The 11234-nt window shown below is 44.7% G+C and overlaps 2 protein-coding genes across 3 annotated transcripts in view; both read left to right on the plus strand.

The window, feature by feature from the left end:
• LOC121599629 (protein king tubby) overlaps positions 1–8337 on the plus strand; it is a 30598-nt gene extending 22261 nt beyond the window's left edge. For both annotated transcript variants that reach the window (XM_041927584.1, XM_041927585.1), the window contains exons 2-6: positions 33–315; positions 662–1141; positions 1235–1425; positions 2922–3056; positions 5445–8337. In XM_041927584.1, coding sequence (XP_041783518.1) covers positions 33–315; positions 662–1141; positions 1235–1425; positions 2922–3056; positions 5445–5714 — 1359 coding nt within the window. In that variant the 3' untranslated portion in view covers positions 5715–8337. The remainder of the gene's footprint in view (positions 1–32; positions 316–661; positions 1142–1234; positions 1426–2921; positions 3057–5444) is intronic.
• A 1261-nt stretch (positions 8338–9598) lies between these two features.
• LOC121599070 (mitochondrial tRNA-specific 2-thiouridylase 1) lies at positions 9599–11206 on the plus strand. The gene is made up of 4 exons (XM_041926572.1): positions 9599–9844; positions 9916–10081; positions 10152–10336; positions 10415–11206. The coding sequence occupies exons 1-4, from the start codon at positions 9769–9771 to the stop codon at positions 11149–11151; spliced, it is 1164 nt and encodes a 387-aa protein (XP_041782506.1). The 5' UTR covers positions 9599–9768; the 3' UTR covers positions 11152–11206.
• The last annotated feature ends 28 nt before the right edge of the window (positions 11207–11234 follow it).

Consider the following 11234-nt stretch of genomic DNA (forward strand, 5'->3'; position numbering starts at 1 on the left):
ACCCAACATTGTTTCCCGTTTCTCCTTCGCAGCGCCAACTGATGGAGGCCTACATACGCCAGAAGCGGGCAACACCCGGCATGGTGCAGGCGAGCGATCTGCAGCTCGTCCGGCCAATGTCGGGCGTCAATCGGAACGGGCGCGAGGTGCACGCGTACGACGGTCCGATGCAGTTCATGATGTCACCCACCAATCCGGACCAAATCATGCCGACCTCACCGGTCGGACCGGTGCCAACGGTGGCAGTCGGCGGCACGGGACCGAACGTGACCGCGACCTCGATCACCACCACACCAACGTCACCTTACAGCGACTGTAAGTTATCAATGCGGGCAATCGATTGGGGGCGAGGTGGCCATAAAGACCTTACAGCTTGTCGCGTGTCTCATGGCTCTTTGATGTAGCGGCTTAGTCTTAGTGGGTCAAGAATGCAATAAGAATAATTAGTCCCCTAATTTTGCGGGAGAATCAAACGCAGCGTAGTATGTTTTCGACAATCCACAATAATTGGGGATATTGATTTGTGGTATTTATCTTCTTCTGTAATTTGCCTCATTCTGGCCTCATTCAACGATAAATGCTTAATGCTATTAGTACTTTCGACAAGGAGTCCAACATTTTCTAACAAAAAAACCACCCATGCGTCTCCCTTTTGTTGCAGCCACCATGGAGAAGCTCACGCCGTCGTCGCAGGACAGCGAGGACGAGGAAAGCACACCGGTCGATGTGCTGCCCCTGCCCGCGTCCACCCAATCGCCTGCCAACGGTGGTGCGGGCGGTGCCATCCTGTACGATCGCCCGACGGTCGACGGGCATCATCTGCTTTCCCACTCGGCACCGATCTCGCCCGCGCTCAACAACAACAACCATACGCACCACACGAACAGCAGCAGCGGCGGCAATGTGAAATCTAGCGAAGACTCCGGTACACCTCCAAGCGGCGGTGGTGGTGGCGGCGCACCCGACACGGAGGGTGACGTTATAGGGCCGATCGAGCAGTGGGTCACGCAACCGGCCGCCCAGGGTGTGCTGTACAAGTGCCGCATTACGCGCGACCGGAAGGGCATGGATCGCGGGCTGTTCCCCATCTACTATCTGCACCTCGAGCGGGACTACGGCAAGAAGCTGTTCTGCCTAGCGGGTATGTTCATTGTTTGGTGCTTTCAATTGTCCTGCAAGTTTGCAGCTTTATTGAGGTGCGTGATGCCCGTTTTTTTGTCGTACATCGTTTTAGGTCGCAAACGGAAGAAAAGTAAAACGTCCAACTACATCATCAGCTGTGATCCGACCGACCTATCCCGGCAGGCGGACGGTTTCGTGGGGAAGCTACGGTCGAACGTGTTCGGCACGACCTTTTTCGTGTACGATAGTGGCACCAAGAATGATGCGGCCGCTCCACGGCTCGATCTGGCCGTCGTGATCTATGTAAGGATGATATTTGAGTTTTTAAAATGCTTTCAATTTCCCGAAATATTCAATATAAGTAGTCAGAAACTGTACCATTTCTGTGAATGATAGAGGAGTATTACTTAATTTCTACCACAACACTATAACGTTTAAATTAGAGATAGGAACTTCAGGAACGAAAAGTAATCAAAAATATCCAATTAATTTGCTATGAGTCACTGATCACTAAATGGAACTACATAAGAATTCCAAAGTTAATTATAATTTATGCGTCTGAGGCATCAATTTTTGACAGAAAATCCATCTCGTAGTATACAGTGTTACTTAAATTCATCAATTTAGGTCGCATTAACAAGTTCAATGATTAATTACTTACAAACAGTGCTGCAAAATGTCATGAGAATCATGTGATAATCACAACTCAAAACAATGAACATATCCGTGATAGCTTGATGTTTATTGCTGATACTCAATGAAAGTGTGTCATGCCAAACACGACGTACGAGAGCTTGATTTAAACCCGATACTCTTTCTGAATGCTGAGCTTAATGCCGGTCCATGCTTAATCATGATTTTTTGCTGCCAAATAGTGCTGCCAAATACCCACTGTTTCAGTTACCAACACTCATGACTGAAACGAACCTTAAATCAGTTCACGTACAATTGGTGGTCCAATCACAAGCTTGGTGACATTTTTTTTAGCACCTAACACTTGGTCACTCAATTGGTCAAGACATTTTTTGTCGATGATAATTATGACATTCCGGGAATATACTTGGTGTGCATTTGTCATAACTATGTCAGTGGCATTTTACAGAATTGATCACAGCAAAAAAAAGTCATGACAAAGCGACTGATCAAGCGTTAGTTGCTAACATGTCACCCAGACATAAATGGTCACAACACCAACTGTTTGAGCGTCACCTCTGATCATCACAATTGAGTACGTGACGCTTACATGGATTTTGTTTCAGTCAGATTGTATTTATGACATTGACAGTGACATTTTGCAGCACTGATTACAAAAATATATCTGGCGCTGAAACCGTTTGGCGGAATTTCAATACTAATCTTTAAATACGATTTTACGATACGAAATACACTCTAATTTTGTGTTCTGTGATGGAGTCTGTATCTATGACTCTCATTTGCAGGTTTATAGAATACTATGAATATATATATTTTTTTAAATCTTATTAATATTTTAAAAAAAGTAACTAGGTAACAGCATTACACTACATCATTCCAATCTCTAGTATACATTCAAGGTTTTAGTCAACATTACCTTTATAGTGATTGATAAATATACCCAAAAACAGGCACTAAAATGGACACGTAAAGTCCTCCATTTCTTCATAAAAAATATACGTGTTGCGCTAAAGGTTTCACTAAAAGCTTCAAACCGCCTAGCCTAGAGCAGCAGAGTGTTAATCACCCCAGCAATCACAATCAGTGGCAGAAAATTGAATTAACTATGCGTTCGCTTCCCTTTCCTTTCTTTCATGCCCCCACAGGATACCAACATACTGGGATTTAAAGGTCCGCGCAACATGACGGTACTGCTGCCCGGGATGACGGAGGACGATCAGCGTGTACAGATAAGCTCGGTCGATGACCAGCAAGGGCTGCTCGACTGTTGGAAGTCGAAGGTAAGATGCTGCTAATACATGCGATGCGAGTGGCAACTTGGGAGACGTAAAAAGGCACGAAATTCAGGTTGACACATTTAATTTGGTTTCAGTTTTCGGTGGCTCTCTGTTGTCGTGTTGTGTTTTGCAGTGGTTTCATGTCTGAAGTCTCAGTTAGCAAGAGTACACAGTATTTTGGCCAAATTTTAGGCAACATCGAACAATTTAAATACATGTTTGAAATATTTTACCAAGTTTTTAAGCTGAATTTGAGACAAAAGAGCAATTAAATAAATTGCTCAACTTTGCCTCGAACTATCTTTTCGCTACTGTCCACCTTCCTAACAGTGTTCACTGCTTGCTGGGGGAACACTTCATGGCAACAGCATCCTGGCGCTTGTTTGCCGATGTTGCCGATCCAGCAAGAGGATACAGGGTTTCCCACGATTTATTGGTCGGTTCCCATCAATTTTTGGTGGGTTCCCATATTTTGTTGATGCGTTCCCACGATTTTTTGGTCGTTTCCCAGAATTTTTTGGTCCAATTGTATTGATATCCAATCGGAAAATACCAATAAATTATGGGAACGAACCAAAAATCTATGGGATACGACCAAAAAATCGTGGGAACGCACCAAAAAATCATGGGAACTGACCAATAAATCGTGGGAAACCCTGTAATTACATTACGCCGGGGCGCTTCGGTTTCATCATTATGTTTTGCTTTGTTTTTAGCCCTTCCTCACCTTCCTCGTGGATACCGGTTAAGTCTAACAAGCTTGTTGGTAAAGTTTGCCCACCATCACCATCACCTCCAGGGTGTACGGGAAGATCAAGCGCAGGGTTACACAGCATATCCGTTCGTTGCCAGTCCCGAGTGTTGTCAGGTGCAGAGCAATCGTTCCTCGTGCGTGCGTGTGTGTCTGTGTGTATGTGTCTATGTTGCCTGGCCTCACCAGCTCTTTATCGTAGATTATCGTCGGTCTATCTCGTTAGACCTTGGTCTTCTTCTGCTTCTTCTTTTTACCACTTCAATCACAACAAAATTTAAGAACGCTGTTACGGAGGAGACGGAATCGATCCACGTGGCCGCTTATACCGCTGGCAGCAATATTAATCAACTTCTAAGTGTGTGCCTGTGTTTGTGTGTGTGTGTCTGCAAAGTTGGTAGCAGTATACAATGTCTTGCCACCGGGCAGAATAGATACTGGGAAACGCTTCTTGTTTGCGACAACCGATTGTACTTGAGCGTGTAACAAAATACTCTCTCCCTCCGCTCAAGGTTGTCACAAGCAAGCATCAGCCTGTTTGCAATTCAGTTGAATGTGTAAGACGATACGCGAGCTCTCTACAATCTCGCGCAATTTAAAATGGCTGCGAATTGATAATTTAATGACGGTAAACAATACGGTTTGGTTAATGATTTTTCGTTGAATTTGATCACTCTCGCCCCATAGGTTTGTTGGAAAGCGTCTGCAACCTTGCGTTGCGTCTTGGAAAGCATTCTTTTTTTTGTCTCTCCGAATGATGACCTCGGTGAACTTGAACGCCAAAGGTGATGGGCAATAAAATTCAGCAATTTTCATTTGTACATCAAATGACCTTTTTGGTAATGGCCCTTTGTTCGTATCATAAAAAGCATGAATGAAGCATTTCACTCCGGGGTGTTTTGGAGGCCACCAATCAAGCTTCATTTGTAATTTATTGCTTTATAAATATTTTGTGATATTAATTACTTACATCGTTTGTTTCTAAAATGACTAACGACTGTTATCGAATATTGGAGAGTTGGGATACAGGCATATACACAGGATCATCGTGTAATGATTTCCTCACGTGTGCTTAAGCAACCGTAATATTTCAAAATTTCATGATTAGATTTACTGCTAGAAAGTTTATTGCATTGTGCTTTGCCACCTCTTTTTGATCGATACGCCGACCGAGTGAGAGGACACCCGTTTTGTAGCAGCACGCACGTCATCAACGATCCTGTTTGCGCTCATAGTTCATACGACCCCAACCTACTTCCAAACCCTCTGTGCCTCATTACCTTACTAATGAATTCCACGAAACAAGCAGCCAGGAGTAGGCCGTTTGTAGCCCTACCTAGTGCGGGACGACCTCTATCAAGGATGTCTGCCAGAAGCGTGCCCTTAATCGCTCGCCCGTACAAACCACGTGGCACCGACCACTTGGTGACCATATTTTAAACCAACCACCCCAGCAGCGATAATACTCCTGTTGGCCAACAACACGCTTGCCCCTTGGGAGCGCTTAATTCGCCGTCGGTCAGTTATTTGCGCAGCCAAAATAGCGTCCCTCGTTGACCCCTACTTTTAGTATCGATTTGTGGACTGTGACTCTAACGCTACCCTCATTTTTCTCTGTCTTCTCCCCCCCCTGGGACCAGAACATGGACAATGTCGTTGAACTGCACAACAAGACGCCCATCTGGAACGACGAAACGCAATCGTACGTGCTGAACTTTCACGGTCGCGTCACGCAAGCCTCGGTCAAGAACTTTCAGCTGGTGCACGATTCCGACCCGGAGTACATCGTGATGCAGTTCGGCCGGACCGCGGACGACATCTTCACGATGGACTTCCGATACCCGCTGTGCGCGTTCCAGGCGTTCGCGATCGCGCTCTCCAGCTTCGACGGCAAGCTGGCGTGCGAGTAGCGGTGGCCTGCGGATGGAATGGGCGTGCCGAATCATACTGCCAACGGAGCGGAGCAACTGGAGGAGCTGGAGTGGACGGTGCTGGAAGGAGTGCTGCGCAGGAGTTTCACGGCTGCTGGAAATGTGGTACAGTTTTAGGGGGAAGGATATGATTTTATTTAGGACAATGCTATTTATTGGAAGAGTCGGGACATGGGGTTTAACGATCGTGTTCGTGGATCGTTGTGGAAGCAACATAGCTCTATATATGGGATAGTAGGTACGATCGTGTGCTGCAGGGTAGCGATTCCAACTAACAGACAATATAGTAAAATGGTTTACAATGGTGTAATCAGAACAAGCGGGGGTTCGTTCGCGCTGTGCTCAGTCACTCTACATGTTGGACAGGCTTTTGTGGGGCGCACGATGGTAATGTTTGATTTTTGGCCTAACCAGTGGGAAGCAGAAACAAGAAAGATTACATTTAACAAGAGTGTATTATGTACAGTAGATTTGGCATGGCTTTTTAGGCGCAGTGTGCAACAGGAACAGGCAGCATAGCAGGTGTGTAGTTGGTTTTGTACCGGAATTGTACCGGTACACTAGCATTTGTGCATAGCTCGTTCATTCGCATTCGCCTAAGCATGGTTCTTATTGGAGCGGCTACTTCTTATAGGAGGTAATATAAAATACAAAAACTAAACAAAAAAACAGTGGTAAATGGTTGTGTCATAATCAAAACAAACAAAACAAAACATTACACTAAGAGATTCACGGTGTTAGCTCAGTTAGTAAATAAGCAAACGGCATGCTCTCCAGCCGGTACCGCCCGCCAATGCTCAGAGTTGATACCTGTTTACAGTTTGTAAAACGGTATGTTTTTGCCCTGGCAAGGTAACGTGAGAAGGTTTTGTTTTTAATTCTTGGTAATTGTAAGCATTTTCGATTCAACCGTTTTCGGGCAACTCAAGGAAAAGGGGCGTAAGCGGACGACGGGGGAATAGTAGAACAGGCGGGCAGTTTTTTTTGTTGTTGTTTCATCAGTCATTGAACACACTTTCCCGTGCCTGGGCGTCCATTATAAGGTACAGATAGAAGGAACAACTAAATTGTTAGAGTAATATGCCGATTTCAAGAAGAGTTAATCATCCAGCGACGTACAATTGCTAGCGCAATTTGGATTGTTGCTTCGCCACTAGGGAAGGAATTTAAAAAAAATGGAAACGTTTAAACACTATCTGTAGCAAAAAAAAACACAAGACTATCCTAAGCGTGACTAACTTTGGAAGGTAATTTATTGAAACCGAACACGAGCAAAAAGATGCGGTTCGCGATACTTTCCTTTGCCTTATCCGGTCGCTGCGCAGCTTCGTCTAGCGATAATAATTTAACGAAACGTTTACTCTTTTTCTCTTCGCCTTAGCTTAACGCTCCTTAGCTGTTATTCTTAGCTTTTTAAAAAGGAATGCTTTTCTCCGAGTAGTTTTAAAGCTAGTAATAGTGATCAGGAATGGTTTTTTGTTTGTTTTTAAACTGTAAAAAAAACAGCACAGAGCAGTTGATGCAAAGCTGCATACATACGATTGAAATTAGCTATTAGCTGTACCATTTTTAATTACATTTCTAATCAGGCAAGATTAAAAAACCTGCTCAAGTGCTTTGTGACGTTGTTTAGCGGCGCGCGTGTGTGTGTGTGTGTGAGTGCGAATTTAAAAGAGAAGTAGGAATTGTTACTTTAAAGCAAAAAGGGTGAAATTCGTGTGCTTGCACCGTTTGCGTTGCTTGGTACTAGCTTGGTAGTTCTAACTTTATGCGTAATGCGGCATCTCATCCCACCCCATGCGGCAAAAACCAAAACGTAAAAGAGTATTAATTTATAATTAAAAACAAACACCCCCCTTATTAAGGATTACGTTTTAGTTGAAGTAGTAGAAGAAGGAGTAATAATATTTAACACTCTGTTTGCAGATTTCTGGTACAAACAATTGCTTCGGTTTCATTTATTTGCATCAGAGTGCATTCTGCAAATGCAAAGGAGTAAGTGAGAGAGAGAGAGAGAGAGAGAGAAAGGGAAGTTAGAAGAGAAAATATAGCAAAAAAAAAAAACAAGAATGTTAGGAAAAGATGAGCTCAAGAGGAAAGCAAAACCACCCCGAAACTCAACAAATCGTAAGTTAACACGTGTCTAGTCAGTGAAATTGTAGCAAAACGGGGAGCGGGAGCGGACAGAGCGATTAGATATACTCGTGTGAAAATCACCAAGAAATAATTAGCATTAGCGCAATGGTCCAGCCAGAGGCCATTGGAATTAGTGCATACCATCGTTCGCTGTAGATTACTGTGAACAGCGGACAGCTAATATAGTGTGTATGTGTGTTTGCAGTGTGGTGTGTGGTGGTAATGACGAATCAAAACCAATTTCATTTTGTGTACTTAACAGGGGAGGAGAGCGGTTTGTTTTAGTGGAATGGCAGGCAGCTGCGCGTGGAAGGAGAGGCAAAAGTTGTAGGATAATTTCACCACAACCACAAGAGTGAGTGAATGTGTGTATTTTTAATTTATTGGTAGCGTAAGGGGTTGATCCACCGCAGTGTCGGGGTACAACAGGTAATGATATTGCCGTAATAAAGAGACTACAACAGAATGAAAGCAAGTACGCTGATTGGGAACTTCCGAAATTATTCCTTTGATTTTCTATATCCTTTTCTGTAAGCTGTTCTAATGTATGTAGAATTGGCTAGTGTCGGATGGCAGTGAATTAGTATCCGACAATGCTGTCAACTTCTAATAGGTCGTCCAGTTATGCCTTCTTCAATACTATGTGACTAACGTGTAGTGCTGTCCCTGAAGGTTTTTTTCCTTTTGCCCTCTTAAGTCTTTTTAAGGTAGTTCTAAAATTGGGATAGGCTCGAGATCAGATCCTCGGAAATTAGGCAACATTTGTTGAAGTAGTTCCAACCCAAAAAGAAGGCTTCAAAGATCAGTGCAAGCAAGCATAATCCATTCAAAACTAATTCCAGCGCAGGAATAGGTTCGGAACTAGTTCTTAGAGTAGTGCAGTTTAGAAAGCGGTTCCGGAATCACACTAACTTTATATATCATGGCCGGGAAATGTGATTGGTTCAGGACAATGTTTGCGCTTTGAATAAGTTTGGGACCACATCTAAGATCAGTGCAGGTCCATGCTGGACGTAATCTAGGATCGAGATGACTTGAAACAACAATACCTGAAAACAAAGACTGCACAGGGATGTAGCATCACGTCCAGAATCGAGATAGGTTCGATAACTGGTGCGGCCTTCAATCTCGTCCGAAACTGGTTGCTAGTGCTTACTACAGGCAGGGCTAGATTCTGGGCTGGAATAGTCCAGAAGAACAATATGAGGCCTGGAATCAAATTCTATCTTGCTATCTTGTATGTCTTGCTCCACTTGTTCTCTCGGGCTAAAGGGGAGTGTTGGGTTTCATGAATCTTTCGTTGAGATTCATTAATATGAATCTTGAGCGATGTATGCTTCGAATCTCGAATCGAATCTCCAAAAATTCATGAATGTCTAAAGATTAATGAATCTCTAAAGATTAATACATGAGTAGGTTGTGACGCCAAGGAGAAGAATAATAAGAAGCTGAAGCGCTATGAATCTTTGGAGATTTATTAATCGCTTTAAATTCATAAAACCCTAGAGATTCGTGAATCTTTCGAAATTCATCAATCTTTCGAAATTCATGAATCTTTAGAGACTCATTAATGTTTGAGATTCATGAATCTTTGCAAGCAACCTTAAAAAGCTACTGCAAATTTCTCATCATAATTCATTAACGGAAATTTTACAATCATTTTACGACAATGCTGTTTCATCCCTTGTTAACATCACTTAAACAGCTGCTTTCTTCCCATCGACCAACCATTTGTCAGCTGGACCATTTGTTTACATTTTCAACTGTTTTGACGTTTCTGGTGAGAACGGTTTGTTTTGATGTGCCGCTCGCCCCGACTAGCACCGGCAAAATGTTCCAAGTGAGCCATTGTCGTAACTTGATGCAATCGTGACCGAAACCTAGGAGCAAAAATCCAATGTTTCGCCGTGTGGTGGTCGGTATATCCGGCGGCGTAGATAGTGCAGTGTCCGCGTATCTGCTCAAGAAGCGAGGTATGTAAAGGCAAACGATGTACTTAGCGATTGAAATGGTAAAACAAAGCTTCTCCTCTTGCACTCTACAGGCTTCAAGGTATGCGGTGCGTTTATGAAAAATTGGGACCTAATCGATGAGTCCGGCTACTGTTCCGGGGAGCAGGATTTCGAGGATGCCCAGCGGCTGTGCCGGACGCTGAACATACCGCTGGAGGAGATCAACTTTGTGAAGGACTACTGGGTGGAGGTGTTTGGGTAAGCGAATCAATTGATTTAAGTTGCCACCAAAGAAGCTTGATTAAATGGGTCGCTTTGTGTGTTTTAGAAACTTTCTCAAGGACTATGAAGCAGGAATTACCCCAAATCCGGACATTCTGTGCAACAGACACATCAAGTTCAATCGCTTCTTTCACCATGCCCGCGAGCGGCTTGGTGCTGATGCGATCGCTACCGGCCACTATGCTCGAACCAACTTTGGCCCATTTCTGGAGCGGTACAATGAAAATGAAAGTAAGAAATTGTTCTCATGCTACCAAAAAAGTGTGATTTTTTCGATTCCCCTTATCCCGATTTTTCTTTCCCCTGTAGAAGTACGCCTCCTGATGGCACCGGATCCGATCAAAGATCAAACGTTTTTCCTGTCACAAATCTCCGCCGAAGCCCTGCGCCGCACAATGTTCCCGATCGGTGCCCTGACGAAGCCGCAAGTCAAGCAGCTAGCCATCGAAGTAGGCCTCGAAGCGTATGCACGCAAGAAGGAAAGCATGGGCATCTGTTTCGTGGGCAAGCGTTCGTTCCAGCAGTTTATCGGCGAGTACATCGAAACCAAGCCGGGCCCGTTCGTGGACGTGGACAGTGGGCGGGAGGTGGGTCAGCATGCCGGTCTGCATCACTGGACGGTTGGGCAGAAGTGTAAAATCGGTGGCTGCTCCCAGCCGTACTACGTGCTGCGGAAGCATCGGGAAAGCAACGTGATTGAGGTAGCGTCCGGCCATGATCATCCGCTGCTGTACACGGACATGGTGTATACCGAGCGGCCGGTTTGGATCAATGCTCCTCCGGGGCTGTCGTCGGAGGGACGGGTGGTACGGTGTGAATTTCGCTTCCAGCACACGAAACCGCTGGTGGGTTGTAGCGTCATTGAGACGCACGGCCGGCAGCTGTTTGTTAAGCTCGATCGGCCGCTTCGGGCGATTACGCCGGGACAGTATGCGGTGTTTTACCGCAACGAGGAGTGTTTCGGTAGTGCGCGAATACTGCAACCGGGACCGTCGATAGTGTACAGTGCGGCGGGTGTGTCGCTGAAGAGTGAAGCTAGTGGGTAGGAAGACCTAGAAAACCATTTAAAAATGAAGCAAAAACGATTGTGAAGCACCTTGAGCCTCTCTCTCTCTGTCATTTGATCAAC

Source organism: Anopheles merus, chromosome 3L, assembly GCF_017562075.2.
Source record: "Anopheles merus strain MAF chromosome 3L, AmerM5.1, whole genome shotgun sequence".
Lineage (NCBI taxonomy): Eukaryota > Metazoa > Arthropoda > Insecta > Diptera > Culicidae > Anopheles > Anopheles merus.

What these genes read in the sequence shown, in the direction of transcription:
- LOC121599070 (XM_041926572.1), top strand. Translation starts at nt 9,769, where the DNA reads ATGTTTCGCCGTGTGGTGGTCGGTATATCCGGCGGCGTAGATAGTGCA. An exon ending in GTATCTGCTCAAGAAGCGAG is followed by an intron (nt 9,845 to 9,915) that starts GTATGTAAAGGC and finishes TGCACTCTACAG; the next exon opens with GCTTCAAGGTATGCGGTGCG. An exon ending in GCGGTACAATGAAAATGAAA is followed by an intron (nt 10,337 to 10,414) that starts GTAAGAAATTGT and finishes TTTCCCCTGTAG; the next exon opens with AAGTACGCCTCCTGATGGCA.